General features: G+C 65.5%; 1 protein-coding gene across 1 annotated transcript; it reads left to right on the forward strand.

The window, feature by feature from the left end:
* Positions 1 to 1,181: 1,181 nt before the first annotated feature.
* On the forward strand, positions 1,182 to 11,656 carry CTSD (cathepsin D). The gene is made up of 9 exons (XM_067037854.1): positions 1,182 to 1,411; positions 3,532 to 3,691; positions 5,644 to 5,767; positions 6,255 to 6,373; positions 7,814 to 8,040; positions 9,800 to 9,922; positions 10,300 to 10,444; positions 10,544 to 10,642; positions 10,714 to 11,656. The coding sequence occupies exons 1-9, from the start codon at positions 1,341 to 1,343 to the stop codon at positions 10,879 to 10,881; spliced, it is 1,236 nt and encodes a 411-aa protein (XP_066893955.1). The 5' UTR covers positions 1,182 to 1,340; the 3' UTR covers positions 10,882 to 11,656.
* Positions 11,657 to 14,804: the final 3,148 nt, after the last annotated feature.

Here is a 14,804-nt window from a genome sequence, read left to right on the forward strand (position 1 = left end):
TAGCCCTTGTATCTAGAACCACAGCAGGGAACCTAGTATTTATGTGACGGCTGGGTTTGGAGGTAGGGCGAGGCAGGGGTCACTCACCTGTAGCCAACAGACTGACCAGCTTGGAGGCGGTGATGGTGGCCAAGGTCAGGGTTCTGATTTATTTAGTGGTTACAGAACAGACGGGAATTCTAACCCTGCCTCTGTGAGCCACAGAACCTCAGTTTGCCCCCCTTTAAGTGGGGGAGCTGGGAGGACCACTCACAACAAAGTGCCCTGGGCGAGTCCCCTGGTGAGGGTTCCTCACTGTTCACATACTGCACAAGTATCACCTCCTCAGAGAGGCCTGCCCCCCACAGCGATCACTTCCTAGCACATTCTCCTGCTTAATTTCCTTCGTGATATGACCTTCTCTGAAATGACCTGTCCAAATTCCTTTCCTCTATAACGCCCCCCTCCTCTGGCTGGGACTGAGGGTGGAGGGATGGATCTGGCCCTCTCCTTGGGTAGCAGGCTGGGCAGGAAGGAATGGATGCTGACCGGGTCACTGTGGCTTCGGTCAGGGCTGAGCCCTGGCCAGAACAAGGGACACTCTCCTACCCCTGAGGCTCATAAAAAACTGATCAGGAGTGCCTGGAGCTGAGACCTCCTTCCCTTCCCGCCCCCCCGCCCCCCCCCCCCGCAGCATCCTTTGAGATTTGGGGCCTGGTGGGGACGGTGCTGGTGCCAGGTTACACAGGAAGGAGCGCCCAGGGTGACCCGGGCAGGGCCTGGGCAGGTGCTGCTCTGGGGAGGGGTACTGCGGGGTGGGAGGGTTGTGGACACCTGGAGAGGGAGGAAGAGGGTGGCTGGAGCCTCCAGAGGGGGTACCTGGGAGATTCCCAGGGTGAAGGAAGAGTGGGAGAGACAGGGGCGCCCCGGGAGGAGCAGGTGGAGGGGGAGGATGGAGCAGGGAGCCCTGGACAACCGCGCGCCTGGGGCGGGGAAGGAGACGCGGCTCCCGGGACCTCGCCCGGCTAAGGTGTCCGGTGGGGGTGTCCCAGGCCCCGTCCCCTTCTTCCCCGGCCGGGTCCTAGTAATTCTCGGGGGGGTCAGGGCGGGGCCCGAGGGGGACGGGCGGCGAGCGGACCCCAGCCCGCCGTGCGCAGGCCCGAGCCGGAGAGTCCGCACCAGGCCCGGGGTCGCCCCGCCCCGGCCCCGCCCCGGCCCCGCCCCCGCGCCGCCGTCCGCGGCCCACGTGATCAGCCGGGGTGCAAACAAGCAGGTCAGCTGATCCGGCCCGCCTGCGCCGTCATCCCGGCTATAAGCGCGCGACCTCCCGGGCTGTCCGCTCTGACCTGGTCGCCGCCGCCATGCAGACCCCCTGCTTGCTGCTGCTGCTCGCTCTCGGCCTGCTGGCCGCGCCCGCCGCCGCGCTCGTCAGGTGAGCCCCGCAGCTCGCGCGCCCCGGTGACTCCCGGGCACCCCCTGAGCGCCCCGCGGATCCTGCAGGGTCCACCCTCGGGCTGGGCGGGGGGAGCGCTGCAGGTGCGGGTCTCGCCCAGGGCCCCCGCCAGCCCCGCGACCTTTCCTCTCTACCACCGTGGGGTCGGCCTTGGGGGACCGGAGGAAGCAGGAGGGAGGGCGGCTGTGACGGGGAGCCGACCCAGCGTCCGCAGGACAGGTAGGGTGGGAGCCTGGACTCAGGGCCCGCTCTCGTATGGAAGTCGGGAAACCGAGGGGTAGGCCTAGGAGCCCGCCGAGCCTGGGCAAGTCATTTTCCTGACTGGGGTCTCCTCTACTAGATGTGAACTGGTTGTGGTCTCACCTGGTTTGTCCCATGAGATCTTACCACAGGTCCTGGGCCGGCTGGGAGACCCTCTGGACACCAGAAGACCCACGTCCAGGAGTCCAGAGGGAGTCGGCCTAAGGAGTGGGTCTGGGAGAACGGCCCAGCTGGCACCAGGCTGTGGGCGGCTCCCCCCACCCTGGAGCTGGGGCTCTGTCGCAGCAACACCAGCTGCCCCCAGTAAGGACCATGCCCTCCTCAGGCCTGGGGTACTCCTCTGGGCCCAGTGACTCCACGGACTGTCAGGCCTGGTCCAGGGCTGTGCCATGCTGTGTCAGCTAGGCGGAGGGTCCCCCCACTCTCCCGGCTTTGCAAGGCAGCCTGCTCGCCCAGCAGGGGAGGGGTGCGGTGGGCCCACCCCTTCCTGCCCCTGCCCCCACCTTTGCCCCCCCGGGCCTTTGTGCTCTGCCTGGGCAGGCATGCTTCCACTTCTGTTGTGGACCTTTGCCTGTGGGCAGGTGGGTGAGGTCTCAGGGCTGCAGGAGCTGACTGGGGCCAGAGCCGACCGAGCCTTGCCGAAGGGCTGGCTTGTGTGGGCTCTTGAGTGGGCGCCTCTCTGTGCGCTGTGGCCTGGGGGCGACTAGTCCCAGCTGGAGCAGTTGTGGCCGAGCTCCTGCAGGCCTGAGCCTGCCTTGGTCTCACCCCCAGGCCCTCCCCCGGGGGTGGACGGCAGTGGGGAAGGAAGCCTGGGGCCTCTTGGGGCAGGGCAGCTGAACCCGTGCCCTTCCCATGTCCCAATCCTATGGGACCGCTGGCACCTGTTTCCTTAGTTGCTGGAGGGCGTGTCCCTCCCTCCCGTGACCCCCGCTCCCCCACCCCGCCCCTCCCCGCCGGCAAGAACCTCAGGCTGTTCCAGCCTGTCCATTCTTAGGCGAGAGGCCGAAGCCCCATCTTCCTGGAGCACACTCTTGACCTGCTAGGAAGAGCCAGCTATGACCTTGAACTCGAAGATCCCCAGGGCTGGGAACACATTTCATCCAGTAGCTCTGTTTGGTCTGGTGGCTCTCCTCTCCCACCTCCTGGGGCGGGTTCATACCCCTGGGGAGCTGGGGAGCTGGGGATGGAGAAGGGCCCCTCACCTCCCTACTGTCAGAACCCCCTGCTCCCTCCTGCTGGGTGGGCCACCCAGGCTGGCATGTGTGCTGGGGAGGGTGCTCCAGGCGGGGCACTGGGTCTTGCGTGGAGGAAGGCAGGCCTAGAAGCCCCCGCCTCCAGGGTCCAGGTGCCATCCTTGCCCTCTTCGGCCTGTGTGGGGAGAGAGCCGCTGGGCTCAGTGTGGCCTGGGGTGAGGACTGCAAGGCAGCGGGGTCATGTGAGCGGGACTGGGGGGTGGGCAAGGAGGGCTTCTCAGAGGGGGTGGCCTGGAAGTCCCATCTGACAGGCAGGAGGTAGCCACCCCATAAGTCAGATGGGTAAACTGGGACCATCTCAACGTGGGGTCTGCGTGGAGAGTGGCAGGTTTGGCCAGAGGGCCAGGCAAATGGGACTCCACGGAGGGCTTTGGGCAGACGTGACAGGTGACCACCGACATCCTCATAGCCCGCACTTGTCAGAAGAGACCAGAGCGGGCCCAGAGTAGGGACAGTGGGGTGCAGGTGTTCGGGGGGGTGGTTGGAGCAGGTGTGTTGGGCCTCCAGCTTGGATGTGGGTGTGGGAGCCTCCAGGTGGGGTGGCAGCCAGCCGGCCCTGACGAGCCCGGACCCCTGTCTTGACAGGATTCCACTGCACAAGTTCACATCCATCCGCCGGACCATGTCGGAAATGGGGGGCCCCATGGAAGACCTGATTGCCAAGGGCCCCATTTCAAAATACTCCCAGGGGGTGCACACTGTGACCCAGGGGCCCATTCCTGAGATTCTCAAGAACTACATGGACGTAAGTTTTTGGTGGGGGCCGGGGGGGTCGGCCTGGGGCTGGGGGAGTGGCTTGACTGCGAACACAGCTGTCGACAGGGGCTGCCCCTTAAGGCGAGTTCTGTGAGCCAGTGTGGGTTTTGGTGAAATACTCATGTTCGCAGCACCCAGTGGTTTGGGGGCTTCAGCTGCGTGGTATGGAGGAGGGGCTTCTGCTCAGCCATGCCCTTCGCCGCGGGTGCTGCCCACAACCCCCTCCAGACTGAGGGCTCTGACCTCCCGCGTCCTCCCCAGCTCCCCTGACCATCCTGGTCCTCGTCCCGCAGGGGCTGAGAGGGTCGACTGGAGTGGCCCTGATGTCTCCCCCACGTGCCGCCACCCGTCAGCTCAGAGCTGGGCCGGCGGCGTCTTCATCCTGGTGGTCAGCCTGGGGGAGCTGCGTCAGCCTCTACAGATGAGGGCGCTGGGCACGGCACGGAGAAGCCCAGGATCGGGCTCAGGCCTGCCCGAGAGTCTGTGGCTGGGGGCCTGGGGGTCCCTGAGCTTGGATGGCCTGTGCACCCAGGCGGCACTAACTGGCCTGGGGCTTCTGTGCTCTTTCTTGCCTATTCTGCTGGAAGGCCTGGGGCAACCTGTGGCCCAGTCCCTGGGCCCTACCTTCCTCTTCGGTCAGCGACCAGCCCTTAAATGCCCACTGCTTGTTGAGGGGGAAACAGGCTCAGAGGTGGAACATTCTGGAAGCTACACAGCAAACCGGGGCCAGGTCCTGGGCCCCAGCCTGGTACCTCTGGGGCTGCCCAGGGGACATCTCTTTGCACCCCCCGCCCCCGAGGTCTTGGGGAGCCAGCTCCTCGCTGCTCTGGTCCACTGAGGGTTGGGACAGGTGGCCTTGCCTTCTGTCCTGCCTGGCCGGAGCCCCAGCCGGACCAGGAAGCTGTGGCCTCACAGGCATGTGATCAGGCTTGTCAGAGGGGCCATCTGCCTGGGGCCGGGCGGACCAGTTCCTAGTTCTTGTCCCTCAGCACACACACATCCACACACATACATACATACACACAATGGAGATTTGCTGAGTCATTCTCCGACCCCCTGCCCCCCCCTCCCCCAAGTCTGGACACTTCTGTCGGGTCATGAGTCAGCGGCTGCCAAAGTGGCCGGCAAGAGATGACTGGAGCGGTCGGAGCCAGAATCCTGCAGCAACTGGTGGCCCAGCCTCCCTCCCTGGGGAAGGGAGTGCCCGGGAGGCAAGGCCCAGATGACTCCAGACAAAAACGCCCACGTTCTCCGACCGGCCAGAGGGCCAAATACGGGGTTTCCCTTGGAGGCTCCGAGGGTCATGTGCCCCCTTCATGCTCACCTGAGCCCTTGGTCAGCACCTGGGCCTCCCGGAGGGTGGGGGCAGCCTCTGCTGCCCTGCATACAGATGGGAACACTGAGGCCCAGAGCAGTGAGGGCAGCGTGGCTGGCAGTGACTCAGCCTGCGCCCTTGGCCTCTGCTGTGGACCCTCTCCCCTCGGCACCGAGATCCCTCTGTCTGGGGACCCTCCAGGCTTGGCCCCGTGGGGCAAGGGCCCATGGAACCTGAGGCACCAGAGTCGGGCCCTGACGTGACCCTCATGCTGGGAGGAGGTCTTCCCCCCTGGGGCCCTGGACCCGTGAATCTCTGAGGGTCTTCAGGCAGACATTTCAACCCTCTTGCGACACTGACTCCACTGCTGGTTTTGGGTCTTTCACGTGGGGCGGTCATCCCCCAGCTCACATGGTCAGGCCGGGGCCGGGTGGTCCTCAGGGGCCCTGGAACCCAAAGTGCCCATGGGGACCAGGACCGAGGGCACGGGCGGGGCAGGTAGGGGTGGGCAGCTGAGGCAGCAGGTCTGACCCTGGGCCGCTTCCCTGGCCCAGGCCTCCTCTGGGCCCCGTGGGGAGGTGGGGGGCCCCTTGCCCTAGCCCTGACAGACCCTGCCTCCCACCCAGGCCCAGTACTACGGGGAGGTAGGCATCGGGACGCCCCCGCAGTGCTTCACGGTGGTCTTCGACACCGGCTCTTCCAACCTGTGGGTCCCGTCTGTCCACTGCAAGCTGCTGGACATCGCCTGCTGTAAGTCAGCCTGGGCCACGCCTCTCCCTGGTGGCCAGAGGGAGACTGAGGGCCGGGCCCAGCCCCTGCCTGCCCTGGACACGGGAGGGGAGGGGCCCTGGGGAGGGGCATGCAGCCCTCCATCCCCCTCCCGCATGCGCTCTCCCCGCGGGCGCTAGGGGTCAGCTGTCCCGCCTCGGCCCACCTTCTCTAGTCCTGGGGCCTAGTGGTGGGTAGGCGCAGACCTCTGGTGGCCCTGTCCTGGCACCTCTTGGGCAACTCGCAGCTCCCACCTCTTGGCCACGCCAGACGGGCTTCCCTCCCCGGGGTCTCCACCCTTGCTCGCATCTGGGCTGGGACCGTGGGAGCCAAGGATGGAGCGAGTTGTGGGCCAGACCACCCACCCCGGGAGGGTGGCTTGGTGAACGGGCTGCAGCGGGCGGTGGGGGTGCCCAGCGGATCTGGTCGTGGCCCAGCGGGCAGCCTGACGGGCTCCCGGCCGGTGCAGGGACCCACCACAAGTACAACAGTGACAAGTCTAGCACGTACGTGAAGAACGGCACATCCTTCGACATCCACTACGGCTCAGGCAGCCTCTCCGGGTATCTGAGCCAGGACACTGTGTCGGTGAGTCCGTCTCTGGGCCGCTCCCCGTGGAGGGGGTTCGCCCTCCCAACCCCAGGGCAGGGGTCTGTGCCAGCTCCCCAGAGGGGCTCTTTAGTTCAGGAGGCGAGCAGTGGTCACCTGAGCGAGGGGCCTGGGGGTTCAGCTTGAGCAAAGGCCCAAGGTGGGCAGCTCAGTGTGCTTGGTGGTGAGGAAGTGGCAGTGGGACGGGGACGGGGTGGACGTGGTCCCGCATGCGGGCTGGGTGACAGCTGGGAGATTGGAAGGGGAAGTGGGCAGAGAGCCACTGAGGCACAGGTGTAAGAGCGCCGGGCACGGCTCTGGGACCAGGACCTCGTGGGTGATTAGTGGTGAGGCCCCAGGCCACGGAGCCGGGTGGAAGAGCCAGTGGGAAGATGGGGTCCCGTGCTGACGTGTTGGCTTTGAGATGCCGTTGGGTGATGGGGTCGGGCATGGCCGAGGTCCCTACAGCTGGAGCTGCTGGCAGAGGGGCACCTGCAGAGGATGCTGGGTGGGAGCGGGCAGCAGCCCGGTGGGGGCTGGGGGGTAGGGGGCTCCTGCAGGACGTGCCCGCCTCCCCTGGGGAGGGCTGAGGGGCCCTTGTGGGCTCTGCCCGTGCCCCTGCGCCTCTCACGAGCTCTGGGGTGGAGCTGCTGGGGCCGGGCCGCAGGAGGGGCCCGGGTTGGGAGTTGTAGAGAAAGAGGAACAAGGCAGAAGATGGTCCCCTCCCAGCCGCCAGCCCCGGGAAGGCCGCAGAGTGTACATGTGGGACTTGGATGGGGGAATGGCAGAGGCGTGGGGGAGGACCCTTCCTCCAGCTGGCCTGTTTCTTTCTGAGCGTCCTGGCAGTTCAGGGGCACTGTGTTTCCCTGCGGGCCACCCCTCCCCCTCCTTATCTGCCCGCCCAGGTTCATCTGCAGGGGCCCCTCCACCAGGCTCTCCCTGGGCCTGAGATGTCACCCAGCATGTTCCCCTCCTAGGCTCAGCCCCAAACAGCTGTTTCTCCCCACATCCCGTGCTGTCTTCATGTGCAGCTCCTGGTGGCGGGTGGCGGCAGGGGTGTGTGTGTGGGGGGTGTGTGGCCTTGAGTCCTGGGTCGGGTCACGGGTTCCCCGAGGGCAGGAACAGGCCGGAAGGGAGAGCTGTGGGGGGAAAGCCTGAGCTCACAACCCCACCCTTCCTACTCCCTCCGTTTGCATCTGTCCTTGAAACATTCCTGGCAGAGTGCGGGCCCCGCATCCCCGTTGGTCCCCACCTGTGTCCGGCCCGGGGTTGCCAGCCCTTTCTTCTGGGTCCTCTGCCCTTCTTGAGTCTCCTGTGTGCTACGTGACAGGCACCGACTGAGCTGGGTTTTGTAGCCGGGGCTGCCCTCGCAGGGACGGGAGGCGCTGGGCTTGGCGGTCCACGTGGCCCACTGACTCCTCCCCCCGCCGTGGCCCTCAGGTGCCCTGTAAGTCAGGGGTGTCGAGCCAGGGCAGCATCAAGGTGGAGAGGCAGACCTTCGGGGAGGCCACCAAGCAGCCGGGCATCACCTTCATCGCAGCCAAGTTCGATGGCATCCTGGGGATGGCTTACCCCCGCATCTCCGTCAACAACGTGCTCCCCGTCTTTGACAACCTGATGCAGCAGAAGCTGGTGGACAAGAACATCTTCTCCTTCTACCTGAACAGGTGGGGCAGGGCGAGTCTCTGTCATGCCAGCCCTTCCCGTGTCCACCTGCCAGGCACTGGGTCACAGCTCCTGACCTCTGACTGTAGGATGGGTTGGCGCCCTCTCACAGACGGACAGGCAGCCCCTCCAGAAGGCTGTGTCTCGCTGGGGTCTTCAAGTCGGGGGTGCTGGGCCCCCAGGTCTGGGACCTTGGAGAGCCAGATCCGGCCCGGGGTCTTGGCAGGGTTCCCTCCCACGTCAATCTGCCCACCATTCCCGGGCCTAGTGATGGCCAGATGTGGTCTTAGCCCTCGGGTCATTTTTCAGCCCACAGGGGACCGAGCCACGAGCCTCAATCTGTGACAGGAGTTCTGGAGGCAAGAGGGCCAGGGTTTTCTTGCGGGGGTGACCTCGGGGAGGGCTTGGGGCGATGTCACACGGGAGGCCTCCCCAGGGGTGCTGCTACCCTGTAGAAGCAACGCCAGGTGCCTTTCGTGCCGGGGAGGGGGTCCTTAGGAAGGGGTCTCACTCCTCCAGCTCCCGGTCTCTTCCCAGGACGACAGCTGCTGCGGGTCTTGAGAGGGAGCCCCAGGCAGGAGGGGGGATGCGGCTGTGCCGAGGGTGAAGCCGTGGGCAGGGCGTGAGCCGGGCAGCCGCTGCCCTGAGCTGCTCCTGGTCATTGAGCCCTACGTGCCCCCCCGCACAGGGGTCTGACCCCAGGCATTTCTGGCGGAATTCCAGCCCAGAGCCCTCGGCCTGGCCTCTGTGTGGAAACTGCCTTCTGTCCCTTGCTAGGTCAGTGGCAAATACTCAGCAGCTACTTGGGGCCGAGCCGCCTGCTAGATGCTCGGGTGCAGGTGAACAGGTGGGGCCGTTCCCCCTGAGTTCTCAGGTCCAGGGGAGGCAGACGAGGTGCAGCGGACCCAGGAGATCGGCCAGGCCTGGGACTGGGGGCGGGTAGCCCAGCACTGTGACTCCCCAGGTGATGAGCTGAGGCAGGAGGTGGGGGGGCAGATGGCTTGCAAGGGCAGGGCTGAGGGTGAGGAGGGGCACTGGAGGTGTGATCCGCTTTCCACAGAGTGGGTTTTGGAGGTGACAGGAAGTGGAGGACACAGTGGTAGCGGAAGGACAAGTTCAGTAAGGCGTTTCTGAGTGCTGGGGACAGCCAGGCAGACAGTGCTGAGCCCAGACTATTAATAGAAGTGTAAGTAATAGGTGAGGAGAGTCAAAAGCTGAGATCCGAAGGGGGAACGAGTCATGGAAGGATCTGGATGGAGGACATCCTCGGGAGCAGCAGGTGCAAAGGGCCTGGGGCAGGACCAGCTGGCTCAGCTTCTCTTGGGGTTGCCGGCACCTCCTCCTGGAAGCCCTTGGTTTTTCTTCCAGGCAGGTAAGGTCCCTGCTTCTGGAGCTATTAGCTAAGGTCCCTGCTTCTGGAGCTATTAGCGTTCCTGTTCCCAGCTGCCTGCTGGCCTGACCCTGGCCGTCCTCAGCTGGCAGACCAAGAGCCTAGAGGTCCACGCAGGATTTCTTCTGCTCAGGATGGGGCTTGGCCTGCGGTCCACACTGGGTGTGGGATCAGAGCCCCTCCCCCCTTCTGGATCCTTCCACCCCTGCCCACTCAGGAAGATTCCTGCTCTGGGGCACCTTGTGAGATCGGTCCTCCCATCCCTGATTTCTGACCTGGTCCCAACCTGTGCCTATCCACCCAGTCTTCAGGCTGGACACCTGGTGCAGAGGTGGGCAGGGCAGCAGACTCCCTCCTTCCTTCCCCCCCAGGGACCCAAATGCGCAGCCCGGGGGTGAGCTGATGCTGGGCGGCACTGACCCCAAGTACTACAAAGGCTCTCTGATCTACCACAACGTCACACGCATGGCCTACTGGCAGGTCCACATGGACCAGTGAGTACTGGGTGGGGCCCCTCCCTTGGCTCCCCAGGGGGCATGGCTTGTGGGGGGCCTCGCCCCAGGCCTGGCACTCAGCAGGGCCTTGTGGGGGTGGAGGGGGGCCGGGCAGGGTGGGCCTGGACCCTGTGTCCCGCCAGCCCTAGGTGCTCTGGCCACCTTCTGGTGCCCAGCCGAGCTCTCGTACCCAGGCTGCAGCTGGCGTCACCTTGTCCACACGACGCCTAGGGGACTGCCAACCCTGCTCTTGGCTTCTGCAGCCCCCTCCCCTCCCCTCCCCTCCCCTCCCACCCAACTCTGCTCGGGCTGAGTCCTGCTGCGGGGGCGGGGTCTCCAGGTGGCCCTGGGGGGTGCTCACACCACCTCCACTGCAGGGTGGACGTGGGCAGCAGCCTGACCGTGTGTAAGGGGGGCTGTGAGGCCATCGTGGACACAGGCACCTCCCTCATCGTGGGCCCCGTGGAGGAGGTGCGGGAGCTGCAGAAAGCCATCGGGGCCGTGCCGCTGATCCAGGGCGAGGTGAGCGGGCCGGCGGGGCTGGGGTGCGGGGAGGACGGGCACCCCAGGCTGCCGTGTCCCTCCCCCCCGTCCATGCAGCATCTCCTCGTTCCCCCTTAGTACATGATCCCCTGCGAGAAGGTGTCCAGCCTGCCCAAGGTCACCATGAAGCTGGGGGGTAGAGACTACAAGCTGTCCCCAGAGGACTACACACTCAAGGTGAGCTGGGGACGGGGGCGGCGGACGCCCAAGGGTGCGGCCCGGGTGGTGACCTTCGCTGGCTGTCCCAGGTGTCGCAGGCTGGGAGGACCATGTGTCTGAGCGGCTTCATGGGCATGGACATCCCCCCGCCCGGTGGGCCGCTCTGGATCCTGGGTGACGTGTTCATCGGCCGCTACTATGCCGTGTTCGACCGCGACCAGAACCGGGTGGGCTTGGCCGAGGCTGCCAGGCCATAGCTGGCTCCCCGCCCACTGGCAGAGTCCGGAGGAGGGTCGAGGAGGAGGAGGAGGAGGAGGAGGAGGAGGAGGAGGAGGAGGAGGCCACTCCCCTGCCCTCCTGGCCACCCCGCCACACACACACACACACTCACTCACACTTGCACTTGCACTCACAGCACAGCTCTCTGGGGGCCACTCAGCCCGGCGGGCCTGCGGTTCCGTTCTGTGGTTTTCTCCTCCCTGGTTTCGGAAAAGCTGCCTGCTTGTCTGTCTATCTGTCTGCTGGAGGGGCGGGCTGGGGGCAGAGCCAGTGGATGGCTCTGGTGCACATGCTCCTTTCTCTAACTCGGAACCGCTGGGCAGCCGTGCATCCTAGGACCCCCACCCGCGGGGCAGTTCCCTCTCCAGCCTGCGCCTTGGGGGCCTGGCCCCCCAGCACCACCCAGCGCCAGGCTGCCCTCTTAGTCCCCCATCCGAGCAGCTTGGGCCCCGGCGCCCTGCACTGCGGCCCCCACCCATTTGCCCTAAACCCAGCGAGGAAGGGGCCAGCTGAGGCCTGAGGATGAGCTGGAAGGAGCTGGCAGGGGTGGCAGGGGACAAAAGCTAGTCTTCTGAAGCCTGCGGTGGGGTCATCCTGGGGCTTGACTCCATCTTGGAGGACGTTCAGGGCGTTCGCTGGCCTGGGGGTGGGGTAGGAGGGGAGGGGGCTGGTGCCCACCTTCCTTGCAGCTGCCCCCTTCTTGAGTTGCCGGGAGCAAAGTTGGCATGAAAATAAAATTGTCTAGGCCTCTTACTGTGTGTCCACGAGTTTTGTGTTTGGTGGGGAGGGTGCTGGGGAAGGAGCTGGTGTGGCTGGCGCCCTGCTGTCACTTCAGCGGGAGGGCTGACCCAGCTACCCTGGGGCGTACCTCTGGGGTTGCCCCGGGCCTGGCTTACAGACCCAGACCCCAAGACTTTCGCCCCCTGCCCAGCCTCGTGGCCGAGACCCTGCTGGTGGGGGGCTGGCTTGTATGGGGCCCTGGAGCAGTGATCAGCAGGGTGGGGCCCAGCACAGGGCTTCTTATGTGAGTGCCTTCAGGGAGGCATGATTTTCAGGCCCAGGTGAGTGTCCTCCATGTTTCCTTAGAGAATGTTTCACCAGCAGTGGGGCCCTGCAGTGTTCCCTGATCCCCCTGCACACACGATTCGGGCCTAGGAAAGAGGCCTGATGGGGCTGGTGGCACCTGGGCAGCCTGCCTCTCATCTGGGCCTGCTCGCCAGCCCCTAGAAGCTGTATCTCCGTGTGTGAGCCAAGCCGTTGCTGGAGCAGGCCAGCCTGGGGTGCTGGGGTTGCAGGGATCCAAGTTAGGAATTCCCTCAGGCCACAGCGACTTCCTGGCTGCTCTGACCTGTTTGGTGGGGGTGATCAGAAGCAGCTGCACAGCCAGGGGGTTTTGAGGGATGAATAGGAGTTTGTGAACACTTGGTGGTGGAGCATATTCTTCAGGGATGGGTAACTGGATGACTTCTTGGAACCCACCCCTTGCAGGTGTAGGGGTCTGGTTGATGTGACATTTGTCATTATCCTGGTGCCTTGTCAGCCAGCAGGGCTGTGGCTGTCACTGACCTGGCCCCAGGGGGCCGGGGGGCTGCACCCCAGAGCTGAGCCCTAGCAAGCGCCTTCCAGAATTACGAGAGGATCGTGAACACCACGTGCCTGGTGTTCTCTGCATCTGAAATTCGAGCTGGGAGCAGGCAGAGCTCTGCAGGGCTGCAGGATTTCTGGGGAGCCCCATCAACGCTGGTGCCTGGGAGGCCTGCAGGACAGGGCTGCCAGGGAGGACACACCCCTCCCCTCACCCCCTGCCCGTTGGCCATCCCGGGCCTGCTCTCCACTCTCTGTCCCCCTCAGCCTCCCACCCTCCGAGGCCAGCAGGGCCTCACCGACTCACGGGCCCCTGCCTGCTCACCCTCCTCACCGCGGCTCTCGGCTGGAGGGTCCTCTCTTCTGGAACACGGGGGCAAGCGTGGCAGGATGCCCCAGACCCCTGGACACTGTGGGTTAGTGCAGGCTGAGCCCCCAGCCCCTAGTCCAGACCACCAGGGCATTGATGTCCTGCCCAGACTTGGGCCAGTGCAGCTGCCCTGTGCTGCCCCCAGGAGGGCCCGGTTCAGCTGGCCGGGATTCTCCGGACCCTGCAGTCTGCCTCTGGGCTCAGACCTGGCTTCTGTGACCCGATCCTGAGCCTGGAGTCTCTGTCTAGGGAAGGTGGGTGACAACAGGGAACTCCTCACGCCGGGCCTGATGGACACGACGAGGAGCCCAGCACGGGGCCTGGTGTTCGGACGCTCCAAACACTGGCTCTCGTCCTGGCTGGCTCAGCCCTGCTCAGCACCAGCCCAGTGGGCCCCGGTGGGCGTTTCCTGCCTGGAGGACACCCAGCCTCGGGCTGAGCTCTCAGGAGCCCACCTGAGTCCAGCCCCTTCTCAGCGACCTGCAGCAGAGGCTCCTGTGGACCGGGCGCCCTCTCCTCCTGCCTGAGGGCCAGCTGGACGCGGGGGCAGACCAGCCCGTGGGCCCCTTACAGCAGCCTGTACAGCCCTGGGCAGTGCCTAGCCCAGGGGAGCCCAGCTCAGACACCAGGGAGACCGGGTGGCCTAGTTCACAGGCCACTCACAAGCCTGGGAGGGCCCTTTAGGTCAGACTCAGCCTGAGTGGGGTCCGGTGCCCACAGGCCAGGCCCTTGGGAAAGGGGCCGTGGGGTTTGGATGAGGGAGACTGAGCCCTGGTTCCCCGCAGTCCCCACCTGCCCTCAGAGACCTGTGGGCCCTGGGCCTGGGCCCTGCTGAGGGCGTGGTCAGGGCAGGGGCGAGCTTGGCTTGGGAACCCCGCCCAGTTGAAGACGGTTTTATCAACCTCCTTAAAGCCAGCTCTTGCGCTGCGGGGTTCCTGACAAGCCCCGAAAGAGGCTGTACCAGGGTCAGCCGGTGGGGGGGGCGGGGCAGGGGAGGGGCCTGGGGCGGGGGTGGGATGCGTCCAGGGACCCGGGTGCAGAGAAGGGCTCAGGCTCAGAGCGCACAGAGACTGGGGAGAGAGGTGTTCAGAGAGGACCCGGCACAGGCAGGCGAGCGCTCCGAGGAGAAGGGGTCCCTGAGAAGGACCCAGGCTGGGAGGAGAGAGGGTCGTGGAGGGAAGGGAAGCCGGCTGAGAGGGTCAGAGCAGAGCCGGGATTCACGGGAGGAAGGACTCAGAGCACAGCCTGGGGGGAGAACAGGGGTTCGAGGGAGGTGAGGGAGGGAACGGGCTGCCACACAGAAGGGCAGCTTCAGGGCGTGACGGGGTTGGAGGGTCTGGGCTCCACGGGGGCCGGCAGATGGATGAAGAGGACCCAGCTCAGAGAGGGCCACTGCACAGTGAATTGGGGACTCAGGGTGCAGCAGGGGGGCTGGGGTTTCTCCATGGCAGAGGGTATCCTTGGGACTTTTGCAGGAAGGGGAAGCCAGTTGGGAGCAAGTGTCAAAGAGATAAAGCAAGGTGGGGTCGACGGGGGGGGGGCTGGCAGGCTGAGGCCGGGGATGGGGGAGGGACTTGGGGGACAGAACATCCACAGGGTGGGATGGGCCGGGCTTGCAGAGAGGCATGGGCGAGTGGCCTGGACTCCAAGCAGACCAGTGTCATAGGGGCTTGGAGAGGGACACCTGGTCCCAGGGGCAAAGGGTTCCAACAGGTGAGGGGGTCACAGTCTTCAAGACTGGACTTTGGGGGAGAGCCACGTTATCGAGCGTGGGGCTCAGGGGCTCTGAGCTGGGCGTCCCTGAGTCCGATTTGGGGAAAATATGGGGGCAGGAACTCCAACGGGGGTGTGGGCTCAGGAAGGATAGGGATGTGAAGGCAGCCCGGAGGCGGGGCCTCAGCCAGGGATGGGATTGTGCAGAGCTGGGCACTCCAGCGGGGGCCTGGG

The sequence above is a fragment of the Kogia breviceps genome, chromosome 7, assembly GCF_026419965.1.
Source record: "Kogia breviceps isolate mKogBre1 chromosome 7, mKogBre1 haplotype 1, whole genome shotgun sequence".
Classification (NCBI taxonomy): domain Eukaryota; kingdom Metazoa; phylum Chordata; class Mammalia; order Artiodactyla; family Physeteridae; genus Kogia; species Kogia breviceps.